Source organism: Mesocricetus auratus, unplaced genomic scaffold (genome assembly GCF_017639785.1).
Source record: "Mesocricetus auratus isolate SY011 unplaced genomic scaffold, BCM_Maur_2.0 Super-Scaffold_100022, whole genome shotgun sequence".
Lineage (NCBI taxonomy): Eukaryota > Metazoa > Chordata > Mammalia > Rodentia > Cricetidae > Mesocricetus > Mesocricetus auratus.
Window position 1 is genome coordinate 16,412,706 of NW_024429203.1, and position 19,563 is coordinate 16,432,268.

At 48.3% G+C, this 19,563-nt stretch overlaps 1 protein-coding gene and 1 long non-coding RNA gene across 3 annotated transcripts; one reads left to right on the forward strand and one right to left on the reverse strand.

Moving 5' to 3' along the window:
* The first annotated feature begins 7,167 nt into the window (after positions 1-7,167).
* On the forward strand, positions 7,168-19,343 carry Robo4 (roundabout guidance receptor 4). 2 transcript variants are annotated; one of them, XM_013113000.3, is made up of 18 exons: positions 7,168-7,325; positions 7,653-7,985; positions 8,414-8,571; positions 8,759-8,879; positions 9,464-9,591; positions 9,691-9,919; positions 10,168-10,280; positions 11,008-11,176; positions 11,323-11,508; positions 11,628-11,670; positions 13,504-13,640; positions 13,735-13,998; positions 16,003-16,110; positions 16,305-16,464; positions 16,602-16,841; positions 16,968-17,326; positions 18,412-18,618; positions 18,699-19,343. In XM_013113000.3, the coding sequence occupies exons 1-18, from the start codon at positions 7,256-7,258 to the stop codon at positions 18,707-18,709; spliced, it is 3,036 nt and encodes a 1,011-aa protein (XP_012968454.1). In that variant the 5' UTR covers positions 7,168-7,255; the 3' UTR covers positions 18,710-19,343. The 2 variants fall into 2 exon arrangements, with proteins under 2 accessions (XP_012968454.1, XP_040585849.1); XM_040729915.1 differs by lacking the exon at positions 7,168-7,325 and having other exon boundaries at positions 7,830-7,954.
* LOC121133453 lies at positions 10,742-13,807 on the reverse strand. The gene is made up of 4 exons (XR_005870295.1): positions 13,706-13,807; positions 13,298-13,370; positions 12,412-12,717; positions 10,742-10,944 (listed from the first exon to the last, which is right to left on the reverse strand). It is a non-coding gene; the product is annotated as an uncharacterized LOC121133453 (long non-coding RNA).
* Positions 19,344-19,563: the final 220 nt, after the last annotated feature.

A 19,563-nucleotide genomic window follows, 5' to 3' on the forward strand; every position in this document is an offset into this window, starting at 1 on the left:
GAAGGGACTAGGGTAACTCAGTGGTAAAACATCTGCCCAGCAATGCAAGCCCCTGAGTTCAATTTCCCAGTACTGCAAATAAGAATGTTATAAAAACAAAGAAGTCTAGAAAGACACCCGATTTATTGCATAGCCTCACTTTTTACTTGCCTGAGACAGTATTAACTATTCTCGTCATTACTAGCATGCTTTTCTTTGCTTACTGAAACGAAGCACTTGAGGCAGGTAATCTTTAAAAAGGAAAGAGATTTATTTGATTCACACTAGGGGTTCAAAGAGATATCATTGACCTCAGCTCAACACTGATGGCAATCACAAGAGTATTTGTGGAAGCAAGAGATTGTCACTGAACAGGAAGTCTCGGAGTAATTCAGGGATCAGGCTCAGGTTTTTATGATAATTTACTCTTAGGAGAACTCCAGGAGATCAGCATCCCCACAGAAAAGCATCCATCACCTTTTGTAAATATCACTGGCCTCATTAACAGATTAGTGATGCTAATCATCTCAATATATTGCAATATAAATATTTGTAAAACTTTATGTTTATCTTTAATTGAAAGTTTTAAGTGAAGCAGAAAAGAAAGAAATTAAAGGGAACTTCCAAAGCCTGATACTATCTACCAAAAAAAAGTTCACATTAACAGTTATACATCTGAAATAAATCCTTTTAAAAATAAAGCAGTAAATACAGATGCTTACAACAGTGCTCATATCCAAGTACGATAAAGCAAAAAAAGTAGCAGTAAAGGTTAAAAACAGAAACAAATTTGTCACTTTAAATCAGACAAATTTTCTTTGTGGCAAACATGACCATCTGCCCCACAACTAAGTGACTTAAAACAATAGCAATTTTATTTGCTTGGCTCCTGGTATTAACAATTAAGGCTGGACTCAAAGAGGCAGCCCGTTTGTTCGGGCTTCCTGGGGTCATTTATATGATTGTGTCATCCAACAGCTTGAATTGGAGCTGGATGACTGAATCTCTTCACATGTCTAGTGACAAATGCCCAAGTAGGTTTAGGACTCCCTAGCTATGAGAGTTGACCTTTGTTCTCTGTGGCTAAACCAAGCTAGTCCTCTCAAAGTCATCGGTTGAGAGCAAATGTAAATTTTGCAAGGCTTCTTAAGGCTCGGTCCTGGAAACTCTTCAGCATTGTTTCTGCTGTATTCTATTGGTCAAAGCAAATCACAAAGCCAACTTATCTCCAAGGAGTTGAGAAAGTGTTTTTTTTTTCTTTAAAAAAATAAAATACAGTAAGCCAGATGGTGGTGGTACATGCCTTTAATTCCAGCACTCATGAGGCAGAGGTAGGTAGATCCTGAGTTCCAGGACAGCCAGAACTGCACAGAGAAACCCTGTCTCAAAAACCAAAAATAAAATAAAAATGTTATCTATTGTTATTGATGGCGGGTGTATAAGTATATGCATGGCATGTGAATGAGTGTGTGTGTGTGTGTGTGTAAGAGCAATTGCATACATGTTAGGCTATGTGTAGAGGTCAGAGGACAATTTTGGGAGGTCAGTTCTCTCCTTCCACCATGGGATCAGGGGATCAAACCCAGATAGCCAGACTTGTGGTACAAGTGCTTCTACCCAGCTCCATTTTGCTGGTTCCAGTTTCCTTCTTGACTAGAGGAAGTAAACATTGCAAAGGAACAAGAGTAAGGTGCGGTGGGGATCACTGCAACTACTTTTGTGAATAATTTGCAGTACAAGGACTAGCATGTTAGCTAAAATACAACCAATGGATAAGATTTACAGGGAGAAAATTATAAAACTTGAAATAAGCCTATCATAAATAAGATAACTATGTTGGGAAAATATTAGTTCCTTCTATACGGTCAATCTATTTGAATAGAAATTTCCACAAGATTTTTCAAGGAACTTGACAAGCCAAAATAGCTGAGACACTTCTGAGAAAGAAGTGAGGGAAGTAGGTTGACACTTCTCCAACAAGACCACGCCTCCTAGGCCATCCCAAACAGTTCTACCAACTGGGAACCAAGTACTCAAACATATGAGCCTGTGGAAGCCATTCTCATTCAAAACCACCACACTGTGTGGTGGTGGACCTGCTTATAATCCCAGCACTTGGGGGCTGATACTGGAGGATGGTGAGTTCAACTCCAACCTGGATTAAATAATAAGACCCAGTATAAATAACTAAATAATAAAATTTAAACTCACCAGTTGTTCTGAGGATTCAGTATTTAAGGACACACACACACACACATTAAATTTAAAAAAATCTGATTTTGAGAAAAAATGTGAATATCACCTAAAATTGAATATGTATACATCCCAAGGCCTGGACATTCTTCTCCTGGGCATATGCTCTAGAGTAACTTATTTTACTATTTTATTGTGGATTTTTTTTGTTTTATTTTTAGACTACCTCATGTAATCCAGGCTATCCTCAAACTTGCTATGTAGCCAAGATGGCATTGACTCCTGATCCTCCTGCCTCCACTCTCAAGTTCTGGGATTCTAGATGTGTACCACCTCTATTCAGCTTGCTCTAGAGTAACCCCCTTAAGGGCAGACTAGGAGTCGATCTTAGTGCATTTTGTGTTGCTGTAACAGAATGGCTAAGACTGAGTAATTAATAGAGAACGAAGACTAATTTCTCACAGTTTTGGAGACTAGAAAAGTCAAGATTCAAGGTGTTACAACTTTTAAAGTTCTTGCTTCATGATCCCGGGCTTTGGGAGGATTCATTCAAATGAAAATTTGAAGGAGTTGTGGGGCTAGTTTTTATGTGAATTTAACACAAGCTAGAGTCACCTGGAAGAGGGCACCTTAATTTAAAAAAATATCTCCTTAAAAATCTGATATGCTGGGCAGTAGTGGTGCATGTTTTTAATCCCAGCATTTGGAAGGCAGAGACAGGCGGATCTCTGTGAGTTCAAGGCCAGCCTGGTCTACAAAGTGAGATCCAGGACAGCTAGAACTGTTACACAGAGAAACCCTGGAGAGAGAGATAGAGACAGAGAGAGAGAGAGACAGAGAGAGACAGAAAGACAGAGACAGAGACAGAGAGAGACAGAGAGAGAGAGAGACAGAGAGAGAGATCTACAGTAGGCAAGTTGTGGGGCATTTTCTTAATGAGGGAGGGCCCAGTCCTTTATAGGTGGATTCTATAAGAAAGCAGAATGAACAAGCCATGAAGAGTAAGCTAGTAAGTAGTGCCTCTCCGAGGCCCTGCCTCCAGGTTCCTGCCCTGTTTGAGTTTCTGTCTTGACTTCCTTAGATGAGGAACAGTGCTGTGGAAGTGTAAATCAAATAAACTCTTTCCCCTCCAAGTTGCTGTTGGTCATGGTGTTTATTATAGCAACAGAAACCCTGACTGAGGCAGTAGTGCTGTTCATAACAGAAGGCGAAAGGGGACTGTTTGACTCGGTGCTACATTGTGATGAAATAACCAGGTACTCTTCTGGGAAGAAAACACTATAGAATGTCCTGTCTCCCTAATCGCACCTAATTCAGGATCCTTGTTTACTTAGCCCTCTTAAAAAATGTCCCTATTATGATCCAAACCCTCTTCTTGAGATGCCACATAACAGAATGTACATAAACTTTATATCTATAGAAGACATCAGCCTTTGAAACCTCCAGGCAGGTAATGTTTGATGTAGGTGTGACCCATAATTACTTGAAAAAAATGGAGGTGACGTGGAATTGAGAAAACAGATGTGTTGCAGCCTGTAAGATGACTTTGAGAGTGGGTAAAAGCACTAGCACCAAGCCTGACAGCTAGGATCTGCATGGTAAAAAGAGAGACTCAGCTCCTACAAAGTGTTCTCTCATCTCCATCTGCTTCCTCATTCTCTCTCTCTCTCTCTCTCTCTCTCTCTCTCTCTCTCTCTCTCTCTCTCTCTCTCTCTCTCTCTCAATACATTCAAGTAAGGAAATTTTAAGAGAGTGTTTACATGTATATACAGATGTGATTTCAGGCCTCAGGAATAGGACAAAGGGCTAACAGATAAGTTGAGCCAGTAAAATTACATCAGGACACTAGTCCTAAGCAGCAAAGAGGAAGTCATGATTGTGACTCAATTTCCCTCTAGACATTGGCAGCTTGGAACAAAGATAAGAGTTCACTGAGATTGAGAGCAACCTGACTTGAGCAAAAGGAAGGAAAAGAGGAGCTGGAGAGACAACTTGGTAGTTAAAAACACTGGCTGCTCTTGCAGAAGATCAGGGTTCAATTTCCAGCACCCATATGTTGGCTCATAACTATCTGTAACTCCAGTCCCAGGGGATCCAGTACCTTCTGAGAGTGCTGAAAGTAGGTGAAGGCCAGTCACACATGCAGATAAAATACCCACACTCATAAAATAGAAATAAATACTTTTTAAAAAAAAAGGAAAGAAGACAAAACAGGCGAAGACTTCAGACCCCAGTGTATCTAGGGTTGGCTATGAAGCTCAGGGAAAGGGTTGTGCTGTACCTGTACCCAGGACATCTAAAGGTCAATTAATACTTATCTGTTTTTTTTAAACATACTTACATGTCCTGGGTACAATATAGACCTCAGGATGTTTTATAAATGAGGAAATGGCCTCAGAGAGGTTCTGTAACTTATTTTAGGTCACTCATTCAATAGAATACTTACCTGTATCTGGCTTCAAATACCACCTAAGTTTGTCCTTTGATCTGACAGCTTAGACAGGAGTCCTTGGTTGCACATGCATAAAACACTACAAAGAAGTAAAGAGTCAAACACAAAATGAAATTTGCTCTGAAGGGCCACTCAGAAGGGTACCCCAACCTTTTCCTCTCTTATCTATCTTTCAAACAGTCAAGAATAAGTTACTTACAAACTACTAGCACTTGGGGTGTAAGAAGGTACAATTTAAACTGGTCACTAGGCTTGCATGTCACCAGACCCCTAAAGTAGCAAACTTCCCTAAAATAGAAACAGGAGGTCGCTCCCATGCATCCACATCATCCCATGACTCATGTGGTAGGCTCTTCCTTAGCTTGTGGAAATGAGACAATCGGACTCTAGCAGGCCAGGTTGCTGGAAATAAATGTGTACCCCTGAGTTCCCCTGGATGTGTTTGGAATCTTGATGTCCTGCAGGAATGGCCCAAAGTCAGAGTTCCCTCAGATCCCCTTCAGTTTTCAACAGGTAGCTCTTCAGAATATTCAAGAGATAAGAGACTGTTTCAAAAGCAACTTTAAGCTTGAGGCAGGACGTATCTATAGGTAGAGGTCACTCCTCGACTGCCGTAGAATCTGGTTCCATCCCTGTGTTTCCTATCTTTGCTGCTCATTCTGCTCAGCTGAGCACAGGCCTGGGCATAAGTCTGAGTTCTTTTGACCATCTTTTTTTTAGGAAAATACATATCATCTTTCTGGACTATAGAAACTGAGTAAAATCAAGTTGACATTGGAACATTAGCAGAGAACTTGGTTAGTTCAAATGGCAGCAAAAGAGACTGGAAAAAGACTCTTGCTGACAGCATTCTTGCGGAGCTTAGCCACTCTTGGACCCTGTGTACCTGGGGAATCCCAGGTTAGCCACAGGGTCATTGAATCTGCTTGCCACACCCTTTCCTGTCTCGTCTTTGGCTGACCTCATCCATATAAATGCCCCTTCCTTCGTCACTCTGACCTCACACATGCCTTGCTTCCATAAACAAACCTCACAGAGAGAAGTCACAGACTTGGTCAACACCCTTAGTGCTTCCATTTTTTTATTTACTTTGTCATTTTGTTTTCGTTGTTTTGCTTTTTGAGTCAGGGTCCAGGCTGGACTGGACTCAAATTCACGATCCTCTGTATGCCAGGATTTCAGCCATGTGTCACCATACCCTCTGTGCTTCCGTTCCCAAAATCTCAGGCTCTATTCTGAGCCCAATTCCTACCCTCTCCATTCAGTAATCAGTCAGTTTGTTGAGACAGTTTTCTTTCATGGATTCTGTCTTAATCAGTCTTGGTCTGTCTGAGGAGAGAAAGGTGAAAAGAGAGGGCAGCCTTCTACTTTGTCAGTTGTTAGGGCTGAGACTGACCCTGAAGCTTGATAGGGAGGGGGAGGAAGGGAGAAGGGTCAGCCGTGTTAGAGGCCTCCAGAGAAGCTGGCCAGAACAATTGAGAACAAAGCCTGCACTCTCTTCCGCTGAGGCCCAGAGCCTGGCCTTGGCCTTCCCTGAACAGCTCTAGGAAATGGCTGAGATTCCAGATTTGGAAGGAAGAGACTGGTAAACAGGAGTTGGGCTGGAAAGGGAACAACCTCTCTGGGATTTAGGGAGGGGTTGATGTAGTCAGCTGGGTGCCACAAAGCTTGTTTGCTTATGTAGACATGGAAGACGCTGAGAAGGCTTCATTCCGACCGTCTTCCCAATGTCTGAAAATCATCCCCACTGAAGATGCCTCAAATAGCTTCGGTGACGGGATATGCATAAAATGAACCAAAAGGACTGTCACTCATGTGTCAAGCACTGTCAGCGTTAAGTAGTTTTATGTATAATCTCATTCCATTTTTACTCTGGATCTCAAGGTGGCCTCTATTATTGATATTCCCATTCTACAGAGAAGGAAACTGACTTTGAGGATGAAGGAATCTACCCAAGACCCCATAGACCTAATTTTCAAGCTGTTTGAAAATCTGTGTGGACACAGTCCATAGGTTTTTCACAGCTGATTTCCAAGGTTCTGAGTCATTCCTTCCTATGTTCTAGTCCCCTGAGGCCCAGTCTATCTGTTCTTAGGGAATAGATCAAGGGTACACACTACTCCCCTTCCTCTTTGATTTCTTGCCTGTGGCCCCTTTGAACTTATCTTCAGCTCCTCTCTCCTGTGTCTGAGTCTCCACCTCAGGTCCTTATCTCCCTTTATTACGGCTGTCTAACGGAAAAGGAGAGAGACCAAGATGTCAGCAAAGCTTCAAATAGAGCTGTGGGGCTGGAGGACCGAGCTTGTGAGTACACTTATGGTCAATGTGAGGATTTCATTTAAGAAGCCCTGACTTGGACGTGAAATAAACTGGAGGGCAGGAGTTAGTGTCCAGGGTTATAGTTAAAGTGTAGAGGTCGGAGAATTTCTCACCTCTGGTCTCCTCCCAGCTCTCTAAGGCACCGAGGGCCAGGCAGGAAGCATCCGTTTCCTCAAAGCTGCTTCCCTACTGGGACAGAGTCTCAGTCACAAACAACTACCACCACTGCACCCCGCCCCTTCTTCCCTTACTGCTGTGCACTCAGAGCAGTGGGGACAGTGTGTGGGACAAGGAGAGTAGCTGAGAGAAGCCATGGGCTCTGGAGGAGTGGGCCCCCTGGAGACTAGGTGGCCTCTGTCCCTCCTGCTCCTTCTCATCATGGGTGAGTTTGGGCCCTCGCTCGACTAGCCCCGGCTCCTGGATTCATGTCCCTATCTGATCCACGACCTGGATCCGAGGTCAGCGGGATCTCCAGGGTCTTAACTTTTCATTAGCAGTGGCGGTACCAGAGACAATGGCGGTGGTGGTGGGGTGTGGGTGTGTGTGACAGAGACAGAAAGGGCTATGCAGCCCCTGGCCTGTGAACGCTGACCCTCTCCTTTCCCAGCTAGCTTTTTGGAAATTGACGTTTATAATCTAAGCCATCTGGCAGGCGCCTACACAACACACGGAAGGGGTGCAGTGCAGGGAGTCTCTCTTTCCCTCCTAGGAGGCAAGGCTCTGGATTCTCCGCCCCAGATCCTAGTTCACCCCCAGGACCAGCTGCTTCAGGGCTCTGACCCAGCCAGGATGAGCTGCAGAGCCTCGGGCCAACCTCCTCCCACTATCCGCTGGCTGCTGAATGGGCAGCCCCTCAGCATGGCGACCCCAGACCTACATTACCTTCTGCCTGATGGGACCCTCCTGCTACATCGGCCTCCTTCCCAGGGACGGCCCCAAGATGATCAGAACATCCTCTCAGCCATCCTGGGTGTCTACACCTGTGAGGCCAGCAACCGGCTGGGCACAGCAGTGAGCCGGGGTGCTAGGCTGTCTGTGGCTGGTGAGGCTTGGGAGGGTAGGCCCAGGGTGAAGCAAAGCTAGGCTGAGATGCTTGTGTCCAGGGAAATATGAGGGGCTATCTGTAAAGGGAGGACTGGGCTGGGGGTCTCGGGAGGCAGAACTAGGTGAAGTTGGACATAGAAGGCCACGGAAATAGGTATAGCAGAATGGGGCTAGCCTGCGAAGAGATGCCAAAGAGGCTGCCGGGCAGTGGTGGCGCACGCCTTTAATCCCGGCACTTGAGAGGCAGAGGCAGGCCGATCTCTGTGAGTTAGAGGCCAGCCTGGTCGACAGAGCGAGTTCCAGGACAGCCTCCAAAACAGTACAGAGAAAACCTGTCTCAAAAAAACAAACAAACAAAAGACATGCCAAAGAGGGACTCATGGGAGGGTAGACATACTTCCTGTTGACCTGATGTCCTCCTAACAGTCCTCCAGGAGGATTTCCAGATCCAGCCTCGGGACACAGTGGCCACGGTGGGCCAGCGGTTGGTTCTTGAGTGTGGGCCACCCTGGGGCTACCCGAAGCCCTCAGTCTCATGGTGGAAAGATGGGAAAGCCCTGGTCCTCCAGCCGGGGAGGCACACCGTAAGTGGAGCCCCTTTCTCGGGAACTCCCATACTCCATCACGTTCTGGGCACACCAAGCAACTGATCTGCCCTCCAGTGGCATGTCCCCTGGCAGATCTGAGAAGGGAGGGCAATGGGACCTCAAGCTGCCCTCCAACTGCTAAGCTTCTCATACCGAAGACTTCACAGAGTATTTGAACTGACAGGTGTCTGGAGATTCCCTGATGGTGGCAAGAGCAGAGAAGAACGACACGGGGACCTATATGTGCATGGCCACCAACAACGCGGGACAACGGGAGAGCCGGGCAGCCAGGGTGTCTGTTCAGGGTAAGAGCAGGAGTCAGCTAAAATGCAACGTAAGTGCTCATGAGATAAGTTGGTGCTTGCTTCACATATGGGAGGACTCGTGTTCAGCTCTCCAGCACCCACAGAAAAGTTGAACATGGAAGTGTGTGTCTAGAATCCCAGTACTGGGGTGGAGTGGAAACCGGTAGGTTCCAGAAGCCAGCCAGCCACTCCAGTCTACACAGTGAGTTCCAGGTTCCGTGAGAGATCTTGTCTCAAAAAAAAAAAAAAAAAAAAAAAAAAAAAGGAAAGAAAGAAGGCGAGCAATAATAATAAAGGCACTTTTGACTTCCATATTCATACTCATCTACATGCACACATATGAACATAAGCCCACAAAGTTCAAGGTAAGATGGGAGACTCCAGTGAGTGTGGTAGCCAGGTGTGGGGGTTCTGGTATGCGGGGCTCAGCCTGGGATCGTGGTCCAAGTGGTGAGGCCTCCCTGTGTGAGGCTAGAATGGACACAGACACAGGAGTACTCCAGACCTGAAAACTCTAGGAGACAAGTTCGTCCATGATGAAGGTATGCCCCACTCCTCCATCCTACCGCTGTGTTCCCCCACAGAGTCACGAGACCTCAAGGACTATCTGGAACTTCTGGCTGTTCGTATTCAGCTGGAAAATGTGACCCTGTTGAACCCGGACCCTGTGAAAGGCCCCAAGCCTGGACCAACAGTGTGGCTCAGTTGGAAGGTGAGGCAGAGGGCCCGGGAAGTGAGAGCCCGTCCAGAGTTCAGATGAGGGCTGTCAGGAACTCCCCAAGCCCTTATCCTTACTCTAACTTCTTCCCAGGTGAGCGGACCTGCTGCACCTGCTGAGTCATACACGGCCTTGTTCAGGGCCCAGAGGGCCCCCAGGGACCAAACATCTCCATGGACAGAGGTGCTGCTGGGTGGTTCTCAGAGTGCAAAGCTTGGAGGCCTCCGCTGGGGCCAAGACTACGAATTCAAAGTGAGACCATCCACAGGCCGGGCTCGAGGCCCTGACAGCAATGTGTTGCTCCTGAGGCTGCCAGAACAAGGTCAGGGAAGGAACTTGATGTGTGTGTGTGTGTGTGTGTGTGTGTGTGTGTGTGTGTGTGTGTGTGTGTGTAGAGGGGGTTCCTTATTTATCCCAGTCCAGCCTGGACACGCTGTTCTCTTCTGCATGGCGAAGCAAACAGCTGTAAGAAGTCCCTTGTGGAACTCCGACTCTCCATCCCCCCGCCCCTCTCTTGAGCCTGTCACAGAGTCCTCTCTTTTCACATAACAACCTCTTCCTTTTCTCCAGCGCCCAGTGCCCCACCTCAAGAAGTGACCCTAAAACCGGGCAACAGCAGCGTCCTTGTGACTTGGGCTCCACCGCCTGCTGAAAACCACAATGGTGTCATCCGTGGCTACCAGGTAGTCCCTACACTTGACACTGACCAGCAGACTCCTCTCCCCTGGAGTCCCGCACATCCTTGCTTTGGCCACTACAAAGCAGCATGTGGGCCAAAAAGTGGGGAGATTTTGCTTTTGTTAGGCACACGTACAAGGGCCTACTTGACCCGTCAGGCCCTGCCAAGCATTTTATAACCTACTGTCTCATTTCATCTCACCAAAGGCCTTGGGCTATTATCTCCAATTTATACGTGAAAAGCCAGATTATGGGCATAGACAGAAGAAACAGAACAGACACCAAACACTGGGCTGATTTGATCAAACCAAAACTTAGGCTGGGTCAGACCTATGTCTTTAAGACACGAGTGCTCAAAATGTGGGTGCTGGACTGGCAAGAGATAGATCACTTAGGAACTGGATAGGAAGCCAGACTGCCAGGTCCTTCCCCAGGTCCCCTGAATCAGAAAGTAAAAACTGAGCTTGGTACCTCTATTTTAGCAAGCCTTTAGGTGACTCGAAAACACCCTGAACCACTGGTCCTGGGTGCATTTTGGCAGATTACCTTTGCCCTGCTGTTGTCTAGAGAGGTCTCTCACTTGGTAGAGGAGGGAGAATAGGTGCTGTGCTGCTGTGTCGTTGGGCATCCTCCAGGAAGACGTCAGGCTTAGGAGGACCGCATGGCCATCTGTGGACGAAAGGGCTCTGCTGGGATGTACTGGGGCAGCTGCTCACCTTCGCTTGTGCCCAGGTGTGGAACCTGGGCAATGCCTCATTGCCCGCTGCCAACTGGACTGTAGTGGGTGAACAGACCCAGCTGGAGATCTCCACTCGCGTGCCAGGCTCTTACTGTGTGCAAGTAGCTGCAGTCACTGGGGCTGGGGCTGGAGAGCCCAGTAGCCCTGTCTGCGTCCTTTTAGGTGAGAGCCAGGCCCTATCCATATCCTTCAGCCCCCATGCCATCCTCCTGTCTCCCTGCTCCTGCTACACTTCCAGCTCCTCCCTCTTGTCTGTTGCTCTCCCGCTGTCCCATTTGCTCTCTCTCTGAGCTCCCCCTCCCATACAGAGCAGGCCATGGAGCAGACGGCCCGAGACCCCAGTAAACATGCTTCCTGGACCCTGGATCAGCTGAGGGCCATCTTAAGACGGCCAGAAGTCATTGCCAGTTGTGCTGTCCTGCTCTGGCTTCTGCTACTAGGCATTGCTGTGTGCATCTATAGACGGCGTAAAGCTGGGGTTCACCTGGGCCCAGGTGAGAGAGGAGAGCCCGTGTGTATAGGTCTCCCTGGGCCCAGCCAGAATACCACAGGGACTTCGATCTCTAGGGAGACCCTGGGATCTTCATTTAGCTCTTCCCCCATTTTCTTCCAGGTCTGTACAGATACACCAGTGAGGATGCCATCTTAAAACACAGGTGAGAGGCCAAAGGGGAATCCTTAGGAAGAGCAGGGTGAGTCTCGGCAGAGAAAGATTGGAGTTTAGTCTACCCTCCTGCCAGGAAATTTAGGATCCTAGTACCAGAAGCCCACCTGGACTCTGTGTGACATCGAATGTCTTTCAATGTAGCCTCTTGACAGCCGAGCAACCTGAATCATAAAACCTAAATGTTTTTGCCAAAAGCTTCACAGCTGGCCTCTGACCACCTATCTGTTGTTCTTGTCACCTGCTCTCTCTACTCCTGCTCTTAAGTGACTAGGAGCTGGCAAGAGACAACCAGCTCTAGCGTCTAGATTCCTCTGCGTCCCCATCATCGACCTGATGGTGTCTTTGCATTCTGTGTGTTGCCTGCCTCTTCTGCCTCTTGAGCATCTACCTGTCTTGCACATGCTGCACACTTCCAGCAGGGGGCGATCAGCCCCTAGGACATCATTGATTGTTACTCATTGTCCCAAACCAGAGCCAAACAATAGGTACCTCTGTTCCAACTGCTTCATTACCAGCGCTAGTCTGTAGCCATGAGACAAAAATCCAAGAAAGCAAAACAAACAACAACAGCAAAAACATTCTTTCTGTGAGCCCCATTCCACACACACCACTGGCTGAGTTTTACACACACAAAAAACAAAAAACAAAAAACAAAAAAACATTTCTTCTGTCAACTTCATTAGACTTTACGCTCTGGGTCTGAATTGAGAAGCGTTGATTGAGTACTTACTGTGTACTGGATACATCAGTCCCATGGCCTGCATGTTTCCTTTCAACAAGGTTCCAGGCTGCCTGCCATCATGTTCTGAGGTTTTTTGTTTTGTTTTGTTTTTTTGTTTGTTTTGTTTTGTTTTTCTTTTCTCTGGTTTCTCTCTTCCAGCTGCCTCCTGCCTCCTGAACTTTGCTCTGCTCTGCTTGCCTGGATCACTTCCTTTGTCGTCAGGGGAAATTGTATCCAGATAGTTCATCTATTCCTTTGGGATAGTCTTCACCCACCAGGAACTTGCAAACAGGCAGGGACAGGCAGGAGAGCCACCTGCAGAGAAACGAAAGAAAGAGGATCCCACACCCTCTGCCCCATGAAGAAGAGTGTGGAGTGGGAGAAATAGCTTGCTATATTCACAGGGAGATGTAAACCATTGTTCTGGCTTGGCTGTGTGGCTTCAGAACAAGGATAAGATTAGAAAGCTACAAGCCAGGCCGAGGAAGATGCCATGGTTCGCATCTGAACTCTGATCTTGGGAGCAGGCTCTGGACGGAGAAGCAGTTCTACCAAGCTGCTGCTCTTGCTGCTCTTGATGAAGCTGCAGCTCCTGCTGCTCTTGACGCATTATTCGGGCAGCTGGAAGCCACCATTCACCTCAGCAAGCTTCTATCCTGCCAGCAGAGATTTAGAATCTCCTCAGCTCAATTGACAGCACCAGTCTTGTGTGGAGGCTCTCTCTGTTGCCATTTAACAGCGCGGCTTGGAGAGACTAATTTATTCCCTGGGTTGTACAGCTAAACTATAGCAGGTGGGGATTTTCAATCCATGTTTGCTTGGCTCCGTTTTGTTCTTTTCATCTCGGTATCCTTTACTGTCTTTCCCCTAATACCCCATCCTCTGGACAGCTTACCTTTCCCTGATCCCGAGATAGATACGCTGAGTTCAGGGGCAGAGGTCCGGGGGTGCGGGAGGGGGGGTTGCAACTGCAAAATAATGAAAGATAGTTGTAAGGGTGAAGCAAACACTACTGTCTACTCCTGCTGCCGCCCTCTGAGCTGGGCAGCTTAACTAATTTGGTTCCTATTCTTCCCTGCCTTGCCCCGCCCACTACCCCAGGATGGACCACAGTGACTCCCCATGGCTGGCAGACACCTGGCGCTCGACCTCTGGCTCTCGAGACCTGAGCAGCAGTAGCAGCCTCAGTAGTAGGCTGGGAGTGGACCCTCGGGACCCACTGGACGGCAGGCGCTCCTGTGACTATGCCTCCTGCGAAGGGACCTCGGGGATGGAAAGGGGAGACGGGGTGCAATGTGCTCACCATAACTCGTCTTGTCGTTTTTATGACAGTGATCTCCTGGGATCCCCGGAGCCCTGGTGTGCCCCTGCTTCCAGACACCAGCACTTTTTATGGCTCCCTCATTGCAGAGCAGCCCTCCAGCCCTCAAGTCCGGCCAAGCCCCCAGACGCCAGCTGCTAGGCGCCTTCCGTCCAAGTTGGCTGGAAACTCCAGCCCCTGGGCCAGCTCAGATAGTCTCTGCAGCCGTAGGGGTCTCTATTCCCCACGCATGTCTCTGGCTCCTGCAGAGGTTTGGAAAGCCAAAAAGAAGCAAGGTAAGGGTGGTGGGAAAAATCATGTTCGGGGGCAGACGGTGCTGGGACTAGGAGTGGTAATGTGGTCCACTGACCTTAATCAGGTCAGGTATGGGCTGAGTATCACCCCTAACCTCCCATTATCTCCCAGTGGACACAGATCTCTATCTCTATCCACAGAGCACTCATCTGGGTGTATGCTCATCACAGTTTTTCTCTAAGGTAGTGAGCCTTGACTCTAGTCCATTTAACAAGCACCATTGCATGCCAGGAAGGCATGGTAGACACAGGAGACACTGGGCACACCGGTATCCCTCTTACAAACCCCATCCTTGCTGACCAACAAACAAGTATAGCTGGAGCCTGGCCTAAGGCAGCCAGTGCTGGAAAAAAACTCAGGTTTTCCAGAACTCAAGTGCCCCGCACTTTATACACTTGTCTGCTTGGGCCCTGACTCTCACTCAGAGAGAAGCGTGTGTATCCACGGTCCCTGTACTCACAAACTCAACCATCCAGAGGGATGCTGGACCTAGTCCCCTGTAATGTGAAGAGATGCCTACAATACTTCTGGGATGGATTTATCTCTTTACTTCCAGCTGCCTGTTTTAATGTTCCAGGAGGAGACGATTATAATCTCCTTTTTTTTCAAACAACGACTACGCACTAGCTGCTTTACTTATATTTGTTCTTATGTTTGATCCTCGAGGTGGACACAGTTTCTCTAGATTTACAGAGAGAAAACAATTGACAGAATGATTGAGTAACTCGCTCAAACTTCCAAAATAAGCTGCCGAGCTCAACTCTGAAGCCAGGGTGATCTGTCTCCAAAAGCCACTGGGTTCCCGGGAACCACTTAGGGAGGCCCCTGCTTTGGGGACTGTCTTCCCAGCTGCTGCCTGCAGAGCATGGCACTGCGCTCTGCCTGCATGGTTACGGACTTCCTGAATGGCTTAGAGAGACTTGGCAGATGTTTTCACAGTCAATTTTTTTAAGCAGATAAAATCCAACTTCAGTTAAAAAAAAAAGCAAGGGTGGATTAGGAGTAATTAAGAGTTTGTTTAGTATGGACAGTTTTATGTGACTGTAAATATTAATAAGCTGGCCTTCTTCCCCATTTTGCTCCGGGCCATTGCATTGTTAATCATGAGTGGTAATGAAATGCCTGCTAAAAAGAGTTGGGAAGTCTCATTTAGGGGTCATAAACTCAGGGGTAAATCCTTCAGTTAGCATGCACTGGGCCCTGGATTCAATCCTCAAAACAAACAAGCAAACAAAACTGTTTTTGTGTGGAGGGCCGCAATGACTTCAGTAAAATGTACACGATCTCTCTTGGAACGTTAACAATTCTAGAAAAAGATGAGTTTTTTTCTACAGCCATTGATTTCTTTCCTTCCTTCCTCTCTCTTTCCCTCCCTCCTTCCTTCCTTTTCCCCCTTTTGATGCTGGAGCTTGAACTCAGGGCTTCACACACTAAGCACAACTGAGCTACATCTTCATTTCTACAGCCGTTTCTCAAGAAACTTCCAGTTCTTCCCAGCCTGAGGTTGAGGTTTTCACTTGGCTCTGTTTTACCTCACCCCCAACCCAGTCTTCCCACCTCCCCAGTCAAGACACAGTCAAGTATCTTAGGTCAAGGTGATGTGAGAAATGAAAATTGTTAACGGACCGTCTCTAAGAAGTGGAGTATCTGCCTTCACATAGTACAAATAGATGAGGAGAGGAGCTTAGAGACCAGGGAATAGACACCAGGAAAACTGGAACGACACACGGAAAAGAAAGTTGTCTTTGGATGTATCTGTCTGGAGCCAGGAGCTTTACAATCTGTTTTTGTTGAATCCTCAACATCATCCTTTGAAGTGGTTGCTTATAAATGAACTTGATGTTCAGAAAGCTTGATGCAGACAGACTTTTATCTTGACTCAGGATCCCAAGGACTGAGTGAATAATAAGACTAAAGACAGGGCCTCTGCCTGGGGTCTGGAAAGCCTACTCCTTCTGTCCCTGACAGCTGTCTTTCCCTTGTAGAACTGCACCAAGCCAACAGCTCCCCACTGCTCCGCGGCAGTCACCCCATGGAAATCTGGACCTGGGAGGTGGGAAGCAGAGCCTCTAAGAACCTTTCCCAGAACCCAGGTGAGAGAGGATCCCTAAGTGAGAAGTAAGGGGTGAGGCAGGTTTTCAGGCCTACCAGTCCAGGGTTCTGCTGCGGGGTGTGTGTGTGTTTGTGCATACGTGTATATGTAGCTAAGTGGGCTGGGCAGTAAATTGGGATCTGAGCAGGTTGGGATCTGGACTTCGTGAGATTTTAGAGATTCTTTTGCTCTCAGGTCCAAAGTCTTGTTCCCCAGGAGAAGCCCACCGAACTGTGGTAGCCTGGCATGCCCTGGGACCACAGCTTCAACGCAACTTGAATGAGCTAGCAACTTGTCCGATCCCTCCGACACCCCTCGCTCTTTGTGGAAGCCCCAGCCGTGATCCACAGACCCAGTAAGAGGGCATGGGTCAGGAAATAGAGTTGGGACACTGAGGGTGTTGGGCATATGACTGGGATCAGACTAAGGCTAAGAGATATGGACCTGAGGAATGACACTAACTAATCTGCCGTCTGTTTCATCCCCAACCAGGTGTGTGGAGAAGCCCCAAGCTCCCTCCTCTGACCCACTGCCAGAAGCCCCTCTCTCCATCCTTAACTCTCCCAGGCCTGCCAGCCCCCAGACCTCTTTCCTCTCTTGTCCTAGTCCGGTTTCCAGCAACATGTCCAGCTCCTCACTTTCATCCTTAGAGGAGGAGGATCAGGACAGTGTACTCACCCCAGAGGAGGTGGCCCTGTGCCTGGAGCTCAGTGAAGGGGAGGAGACACCCAGGTGAGTACCCAGGGAGAGCTGACATGCTCCAGCTAAGCATGCTGGGAGCACACAAACCTGCCTCAGTTGCCATGTTCCTGCTACTGTGTCTTAACCAATGTACTGTCTCCCATTTTTGACTTTTAGGAACAGTGCATCTCCTGTGCCAAGAGCTCCTTCACCCCCAACAACCTACGGCTATATCAGTATCCCAACATCCTCAGGGCTGGCAGACATGGGCAGAGCTGGTGGCGGGGTGGGGTCTGAGGTTGGCAACTTACTGTGCCCACCTCGGCCCTGCCCCACCCCCACCCCCAGCGAGGGATCCCTGGCCAATGGCTGGGGCTCAGCTTCTGAAGACAATGCCCCCAGCGCCAGGGCCAGCCTGGTCAGCTCCTCCGATGGCTCCTTCCTCGCAGATGCTCACTTTGCCCGTGCCCTGGCAGTGGCTGTGGATAGCTTTGGTTTTGGTCTGGAGCCCAAGGAAGCTGACTGTGTCTTCACTGGTATGTGGGATCACCCGCCTCCCTTGGAATGGACTCCCTTTGTCCCTAAGGAAGAACCAAGGCTCCCTACTCATCATTACCCTAAGCGTCATTTAAACAATTAGTGTTATTGAGGTGTGGTTGCACGTGTCTGACGTGTCAGTATTTGGGAAGCTGAAACTGGAAAGTTATGAATTCCAGGCCAGCCTGAGCTGTATACACAGAAAGATTTTATCTCAAAAAAGGGGAAGGTGGTTTTTACTGAATGATTGATACATCCCAGGAACTGGGAGAAGTGCTTCACTGCGTTGTTAGAACTCCAGGAGGAATATTCTTTACCTTTCTTTTCTGAATCAGGAAACCCTAGGTCAGACAGAGGTATTAACTTGCTCAAGATCCTCCATAGATCAAGACAAATGGTTCAGTTCTGAAGCCTGGAGGAATCCAGCTGGGTGGCCCAAACCCCCGCCTCCCCAGTGTGGGTCCTGGGAAGAGCTACTCCAGCCATCTTCTCCCGACTGGCATCTCATATGCCTCCTTGATCCCCCTGGGCTCCCAAGCCTCACGATTGCCTGTCCCTGTGTCCGTGGCGCGGATGAGGAATTCCTGGGCTCAGTCTCTCTCCGTGTCAGCAGGGGATGATATGGTGCTCACTGGTCCCTTGGAAGTTCATCCACACACACACATACACAGAGAGAGAGAGAGAGAGAGAGAGAGAGAGAGAGAGAGAGAGAGAGAGAGAGAGAGAGAGAGAGGAATCCTTACCCTTGCTCTACCTTTTGACCTCAAGGCAAACAGTGAGGCTTATAGGAAATGACAGGACAAAAACTACCCAGGTCAGAAGTACGCATCACACAGGAAAATGGCCACTCAAGGCTCCTAAATTTAGGAAGAGTGGGAGAAAACACATCAAACTGTTCTGTGAAGAAGCACATATGTCAGACCCAGGGGCTGCAGCCACTGGAACCGATGGGCTGAGAGGCTAGGTCACCTTTAGGGGTGGTGATGTATGTGTACCTTAAACCAGTCCTGAGCTTTCTGCTGTAAGTTGGGTCCTTAAAAGCTAAGGGTTGGACCTTCTGCTGACCATCTGCCTTCCTTATCAGATGCTTCCTCCCCTCCCTCCCCTCGGGACGATCTCTTCCTGACCCCAAGTTTCTCTCTGCCTCTGTGGGAGTGGAGGCCAGACTGGCTGGAGGATGCTGAGACCAACCACACCCAGAGGCTGGGGAGGGGGCTGCCTCCCTGGCCTCCTGACTTCAGGGTCTCTTCCCAGCAAAGTCAGCTCAGCGGTGCTGTGTCCAAGGCTGGTGGTAAGTATCCAGAAGCTCTGGAGAAGAGTCCAAAGGGAGCCTGGGGTCTAGTCATAACTCTATCCTCCTTCATCTTCCAGATTCCTCCTGAATTGTCTCTGAGATGGCCAAAAGAGCCTCCAGACCATTCTCCTGCCTGTCCCCAGGCCTTCCCACAGGTGTGGGTCTTGGCCTATGCTTCTCTGTAACAGAGGTCCATTATTACGGGGCTTCTGGAGAGTTCTGTCACTGGGATTGTTAAAACAGAAGAAAGTCAACCAAACTGTGATCTAGGGAGACTTGGATTCCCACTGAAAGCAAGACAGCATCTTCATACATTAGACTCTCTCCTCACAACCAGGACCTTTGGCTTAAGTAAGCCTGGCTCCTGATATCCTACCCATGTGGATCCTGGGAAGATGGGAAGCCAATAGTGTCTTCATGGAGGACAGAAACGGCTGTTGGAGAGGACTACAGTGGAGGACACTTAGAGGAGCCCTCTCATCTCTACCTGGACTCTCCCTTAGAGGCCAGCTCAGCCCTTTCCCCAGCCACACCATGCCAGGAAAATAAGGGAGGAAGATCACGGATGCTGTGGGTGCTGTCTAGTGTCATGGCCAACATTTCAAAGTTGGGTTAATGGAGGAGGCTGAAGGACAAGAAGCAGGAGAACCAGAGCACTGTCCTCATGGCATTGTTACCGTGAGCCTCACGAACTTGATTCTATAAAACTGCTAAACACTTGAGTTATGATGTCATTTCTTGGGCTTTATTTTGGGAAGGGCACCTGCAGAGATGTAAGAGTTACCTGGCTGGGAGAGAACCAAGCATTCCTTGTTACTCAGGGAATGTCCTCATCTCTGGTCTCCAATTGAAGGGGGATGGAGTATATCCAGCAAGTTTAAGCAGAATGTAGTTGTAGAAGAGTGGGGGTGTCAAAGGGTCTGTGGATCTTGGGGAGCCGAC